Source organism: Haliaeetus leucocephalus, unplaced genomic scaffold (genome assembly GCF_000737465.1).
Source record: "Haliaeetus leucocephalus isolate CR32 unplaced genomic scaffold, Haliaeetus_leucocephalus-4.0 Scaffold267, whole genome shotgun sequence".
NCBI lineage: Eukaryota > Metazoa > Chordata > Aves > Accipitriformes > Accipitridae > Haliaeetus > Haliaeetus leucocephalus.
In genome coordinates, this window is record NW_010972703.1 from 238176 (window position 1) to 251770 (window position 13595).

The window sequence follows — 13595 nt, forward strand, 5'->3', positions numbered from 1 at the left end:
CCCCCAAATCCTCCAAGCCCACTATGGGGCCACCAGCCTGGTTCTGCTGGAGGAGCGCCGGGCTCCATCTCAGCCCCAGATGTTCCCCCCACCATGGGCTGCCCTCCCGGCTTGTGTGTCCCCCCCCCAGCGTGGTCCTTCAATACCAGCAGGACTGGTGGTGCTGGAGGCGCTGGATGCCCACCTGGGTCTGGGGGAACCATCCTGCACTGCGGGTATGGGGATGTAGGTGAGGGTCCCATAATTTTGGGCACAGGCAGGGAAGTTTCAGACCGTTCCCATCAGCCACAGAGCAGCGTCACGCCACCAGACGTTGAATCTGGTTGCAGACACTCCAGCCGTAGCACCAGTACAGAGGACGTACTGGGACCAGTTTGGCCCCAGCGTGATGGTAAGAGAGGCAGAGCACGGCGGGCACGGAGGATGCCCGAAATGGCGAGAGCGGAGACACACGTCCCCAGACTGCCGTGTCCTCCCAGTAAAACCCAACAGCCCCAGTACAGAGCTCCCACCGGTGTTTCTCTTGGTGGCGGCACATTCAGCCCCAGCCACGGCGCGAGCAGCAGTGATGACCCAGAGCATGCCAGCGAAGGAAAGAAACGGGTTATTTATTGAACATTTGATGTAAGTTACCTCCGACGGCTTCCTTTTGGGATACTGATCCTTTCACATTGTGTTCCTTTCACTGAAATCTCGCGGTTTTCCCTTCGATCGGGTAGAGCGGATGCTTTCTCCACTCCCCAACATCCACAGTGGAGATCTTTTGATTTTTCTCCACTGTTAAAAACATCTACACCTCCTGGAGGGAAAATGCTCATTCCTCTAATATTCCTCTAGCAATATAAAATTTCCATATATTTTTATCAAATATCTAATATGAAAATAAAAATCTCCTTAGGAACAATCAACTTTTTTTTAAGTCGAGGTTTGACGCATCGAGGCTGGACGTGCGACGGACACTTGGACAGGAGCAGAGCCCATGTCTCAGCTAACCTTAAAAAAATAGAACAGCAAGATGTTGAAAAAAAAGACGGAATAGGGTGGTAGAAGGGGTCTCACCAGGGAGCAAAGAGTTTGGATGAAGCTGCTGGAGGAGCAAAGCAAAGACTATTAAACGATCTATGCGATAATGTGAGGAATTAGGAGGAATTAGCCTTTTTCCATCACTGAGGAACCCATGCTGTAGTGTTTAACTCTTTTTCTGCGCCTGAGTAGTCTCCAATACCCGCCCCCCCCAAAAAGGTTAAATCTCACACAGGAGGATGTCCCACGCTGCTCTCGTTTCTTCTCGTCTTGCATGATCTTGGTGCCAAGCCAAGCCAAGCCAAGCCATTTCTTCCTCTTCCAGGCACTTGGGAGGTGTTTTTTTTCTCCTCTGCGTCACGTCTGCCAGTCAAGGAGGCTTGATGCCTCCTCGAGGGGCTTTGCACACTCGGAGCACGGGGACGAGCCTTCTCCCATGCCCACACTGCTGGGAGCATGGGCGCCAGAGTCTTCCTCTGAGTTCTTCCCGCATTTTGAGCGTTCTCCAGTTCTCCGTCCTCTGTGTCCCCTCTGATGGACGATGAGGCTGGATTTCCTGGTGAACCTCTTCCCGCACTCAGTGCAGGGGTAGGGCTTCTCCCCGGTGTGGGTCCGTTGGTGGGCGATGAGGTCCGAGCTCTGCCCGAAGCTTTTCCCGCACTCGTGGCACTTGTAGGGCTTCTCCCCCAAATGCCATTTCTGGTGTTTAACGAGGCTGGATTTATTGCAGAAGAACTTCCCGCACTCAGAGCAGTGGTAGGGCTTCTCTCCCGTGTGGAAGCGCTGGTGGGTGATAAGGTCCCCGCTCTGGCCAAAGCTCTTCCCACACTCAGAGCACTCGTAGGGTTTCTCCCCCGTGTGCAACCTCTCGTGCCTGAAGAGTCCATACCTCCCCCGGAAGGATTTTTCACACTGGGAGCACTGGTAGGGCTTCTCCTCGGTGTGCGTTCGCTGATGGATGGTGAGCTCCGATCTGCGGGCAAAGTTTTTCCCACACTCGTGGCAGGTGAAGGGTTTCTCCCCGGTGTGGACGATCTGATGGGTGAAGAGGTTGGACCGTTGGCTGAACCTCTTCCCACACTCGGAGCACTCGAAGGGTTTCTCCCCCGTGTGCGTCCGCTGGTGGACGATGATGTCCGAGCTGCGGGTGAACCTCTTCCCGCACTCGTGGCACTTGTAGGGCTTCTCTCCTGTGTGCACTCTCTCGTGCCTAATGAGGGTGGACCTGTCCTTGAAGAACTTCTCACACGTCGAGCACTGGTAGGGCTTCTCCGCCATGTGGCTTTTCTGATGGGAACTAAGGTCTGAGCTCTTCCCAAACTCTTTTCCACACTCCTGGCATTTGAAAGTCTTTCCTCCCCTGTGCAACCTCTGATGGCAAATGAGCTCTGACCTGTCCTGGAAGCATTTCTTGCAGTGGGAACATTCGTAGAGACTTTCTTCTGCAAAGAGTTGCTGATACCCCTTGCCACGGGTGAATTCGTCCTTCTGCTCCATCCCCGGGCATCCCTCCATCCCCCAGTTGCTCTCACAAGCTCTCCCACGGTTATTCCCTTCGGATTTTACCACCGTTTCACCCGCTTTGGCTCCATCGGGACACCCCTGCTCCACACAGCATCCTTCATCCTCCCTCCGCATCCCGTCTCCTGCAGGGTTAGATGGAGATTGAGTTATGGTTTTGCCCTGGGATGGGACCTGACACATCGGCGGCTGTTTCCAGGGACTGGCGAGGAGTCGTGGGATGGAGGTTGACCACGGAGGGATGATTTCCAAAGGACCACCCCTCCGGCACGATCCTCGCCCGTTGGCAGGGTGAAACGAAGGCGATGCCTGGTGGCTCCTCTCCCGCACCCCGATTTCTCACCTGCACGAATGCGCCCGAGGCCGCTCAGCTCCTCTCTCCCCATGGGACCAGGCATCACCATCTCTCCCCCTTCTTCCATCCAGAGGCTGATTTGGGGCTGGAAAGCCCTGTTTTGGGGTGGGGGCGAGGTAGGCAGACACGCCGCCGTCAGAGGGAGCCGATGGTCTCCCCCCCGGGGTTTGGGGGATTTTTTTTTCCCACCACTTCTCAATTGCGATGCGCTCTCCCCCCCCTCCCAAAATCTCGCAGCCCCTCGAGCGACTCTTTATCCTCTCCTTGAGGCGAGCGATGCTGCGGGTGGCTGGACCCCTGGTCCCGTGTCGTCGTCCCCCCGCTCTGCCGAGGGTCCCCGGGATGCTCTGCCCACAGCAAAGGAGGCCGCTCCGCGTTGCTGGCCGGGTTGCTGTGTGGAGGCACAGGAAAAAGCCAAGGGGGAGGCGGGGGGGGACGACAGTTCCGGCTGTGCTGAGGCTGTTTGGGAGATGCCTGTGCTGATTTACCAGCTGCCTTCATCCCCGGCTGCTCTCCAGCCCTTGGCCGCAGATGGGAGAGGACATGAGGACCAGCAAGATGCACCCCTGAAAAAAAAAAAAAAAAAAAAAGGGGGGGGGGGGGGGGGAACACGGTGAAAGCTCATCTGCTGCCTTGCTGTGGTGTAGGTGTGTGTGCCGTGGGGGTGAAGAGAGAGGCTGGCAGTGGGGCTTTGGGCTTTTGTTCACAAAATTTATTTTCTGGAAGTGATAGGGATTCCCTGTCCCAAACATCTGGAGGCTTGGCCCAAGGTATGACGGTAGCTGGTTCGATTCCCAGCCTGCAGGACACCCTTACCTGGACCAATCGGGCTGGAAATGAGCAGATTTCTTTAACTCCTCTCCCGGGAGCGTGCTGTCAAAGCCCAGGCTGGACCAAAAGCATCGCTGCGTCCCTTTTGCTCGGGCTCCAAAAACTCAGGGGTGCTCCAAGGGGGGGTCGGACACCGGCCCTTCCCCCTGAGCACTGCCCAGCTCCCTTCTACCCTTTGCTGCTTGCATGCAGCTTTCATAACCGGCCGGTTTCCCACCCCACAACTTTCGCCGTGCCCGTCCCACCCAGCACCTCGCACCCTCATCCTGGTCCTGCAGCACCCAGCCAGGGGCTGCCCGTGGGATCCGGAGCAGAGGTTTGCAGGGCTCTGCTGGGCAGGGAAATGCAGTGGGGTGCTGGGAAATGCAGTGGGGTGCTGGGCAGAGCACGCTGACATGATCCCTGCACTGGGAACAGCCTTTAGCTCTTGTGGAATCACCAGCTTGCCTCGCCAGGGTGGATCCAGGGTCCACCACGGTGCTTGGAACCCCTTTCCCACCACCAGCCCCCAACCAAACCCCCATCCCGACAGCAGGTGCCTGCAATGGGATGGATCTGGCCCCCGGGCGACACTGCCAGAGCTCACCTCTGTCACGATACATCCCTCTGCGCCGGGACTGGGACTGATGCACATCCTCGGGATGCAGTGGTCGCTCCCCGGCAGCGCGGGTCTGGCCGATGGAGGATGAGGATGGCTACGCCACGCTGGACTTTGGGTCAAAAGGCAGCACCCTGGGAACACCACCAGCCTGCGGGCGGGTGCCCAGCCATGGTCCAGGGTCACCAAGGACCATCCCAGCTGCTCTGCAAGCACACTCGCATTCCAGCTGGCATCAGATTTTGCATCTCCCTTTCCATAGACTCGTAGAATCATTTTGGTTTTAAGATCATCGAGTCCAACTGCAAACTTGATGCTGCCATGTCTACCGCTAAACCACGGGGGCTTCATCCTGCTCCCTGTCTTCCAGCTCAGGGGGCTGGGCACCCCAAGAACAACTGCCCTTACTATTAAAGACAGAGGCAAAGGCAGCATTAAGTACCTCAGTCTTTGACACTGTGTTCCCCCAGCATCCAATAAAGGATGGAGATTCTCCTTAGCCTGCCTTTTATTGTTAATGTATCTATAGAAACTTTTTTTTTTTTAATTGCCTTTTACAGCAGTAGCCAAATTAAGTTCTAGCTGGGCTTTGGCCCTTCTCGTTTCCTCCCTGCATACCCTCACGACATCCCTGTAGTCCTCCTGAGCTGCCTGCCCCTTCTTCCAAAGGTCATAAATTCTCTTTTTTTTTTTTCCCTGAGTTCCAACCAAAACTCTCTGTTCAGCTGGGCCAGTCTTCTTCCCCACCAGCTCATCCTTTGGCACATGGGTTTGCCCTTCAGGACTGCTTCCCGAGGGACAAGAAGTGGTTGGGGGGGGTGTCTTCAAGTGTCAGGACATCCTGGCTGTGCCCTGTCCCTTTGCCCTGTCAGCTTGGGGACCTCTGATCCCTGGGGACGACGTATCCCCAAGATCCCATCCTCACCCATACCCAAAATAAGGGGTTCGGGGTGGGGGGGGTCTGAGGGGCTGTACCCATAGCAGCGTATGGATACTGGGGTGCTGGAGTGGCGATACGCAGCTCTGGGGGGCAGGGGGCCATACCCAGACCTGGGGAGGGGGAACCAGGGGCGAGCCCATCTCTATCCCAAAGGGATTCCAGGACACCCACACCTAACCCTGGGTAGGTGCTGGGGGGGGGGGGGGCATGAAAATCACCCGTCACGATGCAAAGCGTCTTGCTGAGTCCAGCTTCTCCACTGAATCCAGCATGCCCACGCTCACCCGGTACTGGGGAAGCCCAAAAGTGGGCAGAGCACTCCTCCAGATGTGGTGTGTGTCCCCCACACACATGCTCCAGATGTGACACCATGCCATGCTCCAGCTGTGCTCCCTGCAGAGCCCAAAAGAGACCTGGCAGCGGTGGGATTCGAACCCACGCCCCCGAAGAGACTGGAGCCTTAATCCAGCGCCTTAGACCGCTCGGCCACACTACCCTGCTGGAAAAACTTGGGCTTGTTTTGTGGAACAATAAGAAAAAAATTGGAGAATTCTGCAAAATTCTTAATGGGGATTTTTAAAGGGGGGTTGGGGGTCTCAGCCCTGTCCTGCCACCCCAGGGGTCACACTGCCCCAGTGGAAAAAGTTGGGTTGTTATGCAAAGCAATAAGACAAGAATTTGGGAATGCTGCAAAATTCATAATGGGGTGTTTTAAAGGGGGTTGGGGGATGGGAATGGGGTCTCAGCCCGGGGATCACGCTCAGCTTCTCTTCCCTTTGGGAGCCAAAGGATGGAGCTCTGGGTAGGCAACATGAACAAGGGAGCTTGGGGACTGTTCCCAGATGCCGAGAACATCCTGGGTTTGGTTTCTTCCCCCAATTTTCTGCCCAGCTTCGCTCCCCCAACTTACACAAGCCCTGGCAGCCTTTTTTTTTTTTTTTTTTTAAAAAAAAAAAACCCCTGGGATTTCAAAAGGAAGGATGATGGACATTTATAGAAATTCCTCCCAAACACCCATGGGGTGGGGTTTTTTTCCCAAGTACAGGTGAATTAAAATTGTATTGACATCCCCAGGAAAAAAAAAAAAGAACAAAAAGAGGTTCATAGGGATAAAAAAAAATCATTATTTTTTGCAGTGGTCCAGTTGTCATCCTTTCTGGGGACATGGAACCACTCTAACCCCAAAATCCCTGAGCTGAGCCCTCCCAGGATTTGGAGATATGGGGATGGGCAGCTGGCTGCCCTCATTCCTGCTCCATGGCTGGGCAGACCATGAGATATTTGGTGTTTCTCCCTCCCTGGGACAAGCCGAGGCTGAAGAAGGGTCTCAGGATGCCAGCAAAGGCCCCACTGTGGGTGCAGAGGTGGGTCTGGTCGGCAGCGGTGTAGAAGGTCGCTTCTCCACCTTTGTAATCCAGGTAGATCCCCCAATCTCCTGGGCTTTGCTCGGGTGGAAAGGGTGATGGGGTGGGAGAGCAGGACCTTGTGCTGGTTGCTGTTCCTCAAGCACATCCTCCAGAAGCCTGCTGGTGGGGAGGGAGGACCCGTCCCCTTCCTCTTCAGTCTCCCCAGACACCCCCACGTCCCACTCGGTGTTGTCCCCCACCTCCACCTCCCAGTAGCGCTGGAGAAACCAGTAGCTGAAACTGTTGATGGACCACCTTACATCCCCCACCACATCATTACCACGCTATAATGACATCACCTGGCCCTTTAGCTGTGCAAACCCCTCTCGAAGCACCGGTGGCGAATTTGCTGAACCCAACCCCCACCGCAGCCCCCCCACCCCTCCCACCCCATCCCCACGAGCACCCACAGCTACAAGACCTTGGCAGGGTCTGGTCCTCCTGGCCACAGGAGCAGGCAGCCCCTCGCCCTCCACCTTTCTGGCACGGAAATTGCAGCACCTTGTATTCCTCAGCAGCCTCCCAGAGGGGAACAGCGGCATGGACACGGCGAGCCTGCGACTCAGCACGGCACCGGCACACCGGGGTTCGGTCCTCCCTGCAGAACATCTCCAGGGCTTTCTGGTGCTCTTGGCACTTCTCCTGGGTGGGGGACTTTGCCAGCCGGCTTCCAACCCCTTCTCCATCCATCCATCCTTCCATGCCAGACAGAGCAGGCAGCACCAAGGGCATCGTCCGGCTGTGCCCACGCTGTCTCCGGCTGGTGCGAGAGCCGCCGATCCGATGCTTGCACCCCCGTGAAGGTCAGCAGGGTCTTGAAGAGCACAAAGTCATCTCCTGGCATTGCTGAGCTGCCATCGCTCCTCCTGGCAGCTCCATTTCATTTTCTGGGTCAATGTCCAGGAAGGGGGATGATGCCCCACTGCCCTGGGGTCCCTTTTGGACCTCTCCAGGAGCCCACCCGCCACCATGGTGAGGATGCCAAGGATGGGACATACCTGCTCATGGTGCTCCTGACGTCCTGGAGAAGGGAAGGACAGCCGACTCGGTGCCTGGTCCCTACACGGGGAGCACTGGGCAGGGGCGGGGGGGGTGGGTCAGAACCACCCCACAGCGATGCAGGAGCCGCTGGGGCAAACCCCAGAGCCTGTCCCCACCATCCCACAACTCCGACATTCCCCTGATGTTGGGACCTGTGGAAGTTCAGACCCATCACAGCCCTCCCTGGGTGCAGGAAGACCCCAAGGCCACCCCACCCGCGGGCATGTCCCCTCCAGCTCCACGATCACAGGGCTCCAGGTTCTCCAACCCCAGGTTCTCCAGCTTCTGGTTGGGGTGCAGATGGCTCCCCAAGACCATGTTCCCTGGCGCATCCTCACATCCTCCATGTGCACGCTCAACCTTGGATGCAGCTCGGCTTTCTGCCAGCTAAGAGCATCGTCCTGGCTCAGGAGAGCGCCAGGACCAGCTGGAGATGGGGGGTGGAGGAGCCGTGAGGGTTCCCCATCCCATCTCTCTCCCCCAGCTTACCCAACCGCAAGCGACCAAATCACGATCCCGCACTCCCGGAAACCCTGTTCCACTTTATTGCACCTCATTTTAAAGCAGGTACCCACAAACAAGCTGTCACAGCTGAGCCAAATTCTTCACGGTGTATTTTGAAGATGGCAGCATAAAAATCAGATGGGGGACAGTGAGCACGAGGTGGGGAAATTGGGGAAGGAAATGTGTGTTTGGAAAATGCTGTATCCAATAAAAACAGATGATCCAAATGGACTGAACCTCAGGGGGGACGGAGACCCCTGGGTTTCAGGATGGGCCTTCTCTTGAAATATTTAACTGTTTTTGGAGGTGGGAACCTAAAATGAGGCTTTTTAGTCTCTAAAGGAGGACCTAGATGTTCTCCTCCAGCAGGTTCCTAATGCACAAGCCAAGCCAAGCATTCCCCAAACCCCGCAGCCCTCCATCCCATCGTGGCATCGGCATCTCTGCAGCCACCCCAGGGTCGGGGACTGAGCAGCCACCGCTGTCCCCTGGCACCGTGCCGCGACCCACCACTGCACGCCTGGTCCCGAGAACATCCTCTGCCATCAGGTGTGTTTGGAGGAAGGGTGAAAATTAGGCTGAAATGCATTTCTGGGATGGATGGGACACGGAAGGGGGTATCCATCCGTTCATCCATCCATCCATGGTCATTGAGGTGGGCACCCAAAGGCACCTTGAAGGGGTTGGGCAAACCAAGTCATTGTTTGGGACCCATCAGCAGCTCCTTGCGGAGGTGCGTCCGCAGATGCTTCATAAGGGAAGAGCTGGACATGAAGCACTTGGTGCATTTGGTGCATTTATAAGGTTTCTCCCCAGTGTGGATCCTTTGGTGGATGATGAGGGTGGAGCTGGCCCGAAAGCTCTTCTCGCAGTAAGAGCACTGGTAGGGTTTCTCACCCGTGTGGATACGCTGGTGCCTACGGAGGGTGGTGCTCTCCCGAAAAGCTTTCCCACAGTCGGAGCAGACGTAGGGTCTGGGTCCTATGTGGCTCTTTTGGTGGAGGAGGAGGGCCGAGTGGACGGTGAAGGCGATCCCACAGTTGGAGCACTGGTGGGGTTTCTCTACCAAATGCTTTTTCTGGTGTCGCTTAAAAGATGAGCTTTCAAAGAAAGCTTCCCCGCAGTCGGAGCACGGATAGGGGGGCTGGGCCCTGTGGGTCCTGAGATGGACTACGAAGGCTGAGTTTTTGGGGAAGGTTTCCCCACACTCGGAACACTTATAGGTCCCTTCCTCCACATGTGTCTTGCGATGCTTGCTGAGCGATTTGTTGGCCATGAATCTTTTCCCACAGTCGGGGCACTCGTAGGGTCTCTCCCCAGTGTGTATGCGACGGTGGATGATAAGAGCTGAGTTGGAAGTGAGTTTTTTCCCACAGTCAGGACAGATGAAGAACCCATCTTCCGTGTGGCTCTTGCGATGCTTGTTGAGGGACTTCTTGGCCATGAAGCTTTTCCCGCAGTCTGGGCACTCATAGGGTCTCTCCCCGGTGTGTATCCTCCGGTGGATGATAAGAGCTGAGTTGGAAGTGAGTTTTTTCCCACAGTCGGAGCACCGGTACGCCCCGTTCTCCAGGTGGAGGTGGCGATGTTTTTTGAGAGACTTTGCGGAAGTGAAGCGTTTCTCACAGCTGGGACATTTGTAGGGCTTCTCTTGGCATCGGGTCTTCTGATGGTCCTTGAGGGTGGAGCTGCAGGTGAAACTTCTCCTGCAGTTGGAGCAGGTGAAGGGTTTCTCTTCCAGATGGACCCTCTGATGCCGGTTGAGAGACGAACCACGACTGAAGCTTTTCCCACACTTGCTGCAGGCGTGCTTGTGCTGCCCCAGCTGTATTCTTGAGGGGGTCTTGGTATTAGGCTTTCTCCCATTGTGGCTGGAAGAAGCCGATCTCCTTCCCGAGTGGTTCTTGTGGTGCTCATAGCCCAGGGAGATGCCACCTTTGGGTTTCCTCGCCGACCCACCGTGCAGATCTTCATCTTCTTCCTGGGAACTGTCCTCCTCCGTCTCGCTCGTCCACCCATCGTCTGCCAGGAAAAGCAAAAAAATATTTAAAAAAAAATAAGAAAGGGAATCCACCTCGACCCCCATCCTGACCATGCCAGGGAGGGAGCTTGAGCAGGGATGGAGAGAAACACCCCAAACCATGACTGATTTCATCCCTCAATCCCGTCCAGCTACGCCAATCCGGAAGAAGCAGCATCCTCTTCCTGCCAGAAGCATTTGGTATCTCTGGCTGCCAATGCCCAAATGGGTCCTCAGACCCCCACCCCCCACCCCCCCACACTCCAGTTACATCAGTTCCAGTATGATCTTGCTTGCTGGAGGCAAGGAGCCATGCCTGGCATCTCCATTTTGGGGTGGAAAACAAGTCCCTTACCTGAGCGAGAGGAGTTGGAGCCGGAGGAGCTCCCGGCATCGCAGCAGCTTCTCCACCATTTCCTTTTCCTTGTCCACAACCTCAAGAGGGGTCTCGCCAGTTGTTCCTCCTCCTCTTCCTCCTCCGAGCTCTGGATGTCAGGGATCCAAACCTCCTCCCCTTGCTCCAGCCGAGCGAGCAGGTCAGGGTTATATACAGGGAAGTCTGCTCAGGTAGACAGTGGTGGATTACTGGGTAGTTAACAACGGTCTGTGATGCCTCGTGACAGGAGACAAGAGGTGTGACCTTAAAACTCATCCCTCTTCAAAAAAGAGAAGGAAAAAAATCCAGGTGCTCAGGTCTCCGAGGAGGGAAGTCCCAGCAGGGTTTGCTGAGGGTATCTACAAGAGCTTTCCAGGTGATGGAGAAGGCATCCCAGAGAATAAAAGGCTTGAACCAGAGAGGAATCAGCCCCGAGATCACTTTTCAAGAAGACAGAAAAGCTCAGAGAGATCAGGAGCAGTTGAGAAAGGCAGAGATTGTCCATCTGGAAGGACTCAGGGAATATCAAGCAGGAGGGAAAGGAAGGTTGGAAAAACCCAGGAGTAAAACCAGGCATAGCTTGGGTGCATCTCGCCCAAGTCACCCGCTCCCTGATTTTACTTTGAGAAAAATCTTTGTGAGGGGCACGGTGGACAAGCCACGCTCCCAAGTTAAGGGGGTCGCATCCTGGTAAGTCAGACACTTGGGTCCATTGACAGTCTACTCCAAGAGCAGGACGTTGGAGAAGGACCAGGTGATGCTCGAGGACCGAGCTGCGCATCAAAGCCTGACTTTTATCCGCTTGTTTATCTTATTTATCCACTTATGCATTTATTTTTTTAGTGCCCTTCAAGGCTGAATCGTTGCCATTAATTATTTCTTAGCTGAAGCGGCTCAGCGTGCCCAAGGACAGCGCAGTCTTCTCATGGGCATCATCTAGAAAATCAGCGGTAACCTAAAAGGTTAAGCTGAAAAGGTTAAGTACTGATGCTGCCCAGTCCCCAAATTAAATCAGATTAGAAAAGAGCAAGGAGGACCACAGTAAAACAAAAAAAAAGGGAAACCTGTGATACGGTGAGGTCAAGTTCATGTTGATTCACCTTATGATCAAGCAACTCCAAAAGCCACATGAACCACCCACCCAAGTGCCCTAAAAACTCAACTTGAGTCCATCCTGCCCACTCCGCTCCTGGACCCACAACTCGTATCTCATGGCTGGAGGAGACTGGGGGACTTCTCCATACCCTAAAGCGTCCCTTTTCAGGTGGCCAGGAGCTGTCAGGAGAGGGCACTGTGAGCCCAAAGAAGCCGCCAAGCCTCAGCTCCCAGGCAGGACATCCCTCCAGCAGATTCTTTTCACTCATTTAACTCCCGTATTTTAACTCATTTCTGGCAGCTTTACTCACGGCATAGGTGGGAGAAGAGCATCCGCCTGCCCAGGCTGGGATGCTTGGAGCACCTCAACGGGTGTTTGAGGGACTCGGGGTGTTGAGGAGAGCACCCAGTGATCCCACCCATCTCCTGTTGAGGATGGAGGCAGGGCTTAGGTGTTTAAAGGAAGTTCTCAGCTAAGTTTCTTGGACAGTATTAGTGAAAAACACCAAATTAGAAAGCCTCACGCACAGAGTAAGCCAAGGAAGCTCCGTGAGCTGCCTCCCAGAGCAGACCAAGGGAAACCCAACCAGATTTAGGGTTGATCCCACCATTCCCATCACCACGGGCATCACCTTCACCTTTCCCGGTGGCCGCACACGTCATCATCCTTGGGCAAACAAGGTTTATCCCAGGAACTGAGGTGCGAAGAGCAAACGCAAGCGATTACCTTGGGCATCCTCCATGGGATGAACCCCAGAAGCCCCCCACGACTCTCTGACGCAGACGTACGACCCACAGAACATGACAAAATGAGGAGAAAGAGCAGGATTTCTTTTACAAGGAGCCTTGTTGGTCAAAACCAGGAGCTCCTGGGAGAGGCACCCCATGGGCACCGGGAGAGAGGTTGGTGGGGCTGGATGAGTCCTCCTGCCCCCATGGGCCACCGAAAGGCACTGGGGAGGCCACCAAGATGCCCAAAGGACTTGGGGGGGCCGGGGGGACCAAGCTCCCTACCTGCTGGGAGGGGGGGGCGGTGGCCGGAGAGTGGCCACGGCTTCTCAGTGGTGGCAGCGATGGTGACCTCCTGGAGAGCCTCGGGCACCTGGGGGGGAATTCAATGAGTTAAATGGGCAACAGAGTGGCAACATTTTAAAAACTAAAACAAAGTAAGAACCACAATTAAAAAAAAAAAAAAAAGAACAACAACAAAAAAAACCCCAAACCCAAAGTAAGAATCAAAATAAAAAACAGCCAAAATAAAAAAAAACCAAAGAACCAAAATAAAAAAATCACAAAGTCAAAACGAAAAAGAAAAAACCATAAAGAACTAAAATAAAAAAAGAACTGATTAAAAAGCCAAAGTAAGAGCTGAAATAAAAAAACAAAGTAAGAACTAAAAAGAAAAAAATAGTAAGAACTAAAATAAATAGTAAGATCCAAAATTTAAAAAATAAATTATTTTTTTTAAAGTAGGAAATAAAAATTAAAAAACCAAAGAACTAAACCAGAGAAAAATAGTAAGAACTAAAGCAAATAGAACTAAAATTTAAAAGAGGAAATAAAAATTAAAAAAAAAAGTAAGAAATACAATTTTTAAAAAAAGTCAGATTTTTTTAGAACAATTAAAAAAAAAAGTCAGGTTTTTCTTTAAAAAAACGCAAAGTAAGAAACGAGATTCAGCAAACGCCTTTTTCAGCAGGACACAGACTAAAAGCAGACCCCGGCTGACCGTCCCCCCCCGGGCCGGGACCCCCGCGCCCCGGCTCAGACTGGGCAGACTCCGGGGGCCCGGGTCGTCCCCCCCAGTTTGAGCCCCTTCCAGCCCTACCTGGGCCGGCTCCAGCGCGGCCATGGGGTCTCCCGGGGGGGTCGCGGAGCCCCCCCC

At 54.4% G+C, this 13595-nt stretch overlaps 1 protein-coding gene and 1 non-coding gene across 2 annotated transcripts in view; both read right to left on the bottom strand.

The window, feature by feature from the left end:
• LOC104832894 (zinc finger protein 271-like) overlaps window positions 1–13562 on the bottom strand; it is a 16533-nt gene extending 2971 nt beyond the window's left edge. The window contains exons 1-5 of the mRNA XM_010569296.1: window positions 13539–13562; window positions 12725–12812; window positions 10595–10798; window positions 8969–10241; window positions 1547–2401 (exon numbers count right to left, since the gene is read on the bottom strand). Coding sequence (XP_010567598.1) covers window positions 1547–2401; window positions 8969–10241; window positions 10595–10798; window positions 12725–12812; window positions 13539–13562 — 2444 coding nt within the window. The remainder of the gene's footprint in view (window positions 1–1546; window positions 2402–8968; window positions 10242–10594; window positions 10799–12724; window positions 12813–13538) is intronic.
• TRNAL-AAG lies at window positions 5683–5764 on the bottom strand. Its single transcript has one exon. It is a non-coding gene; the product is annotated as a tRNA-Leu (tRNA).
• Window positions 13563–13595: the final 33 nt, after the last annotated feature.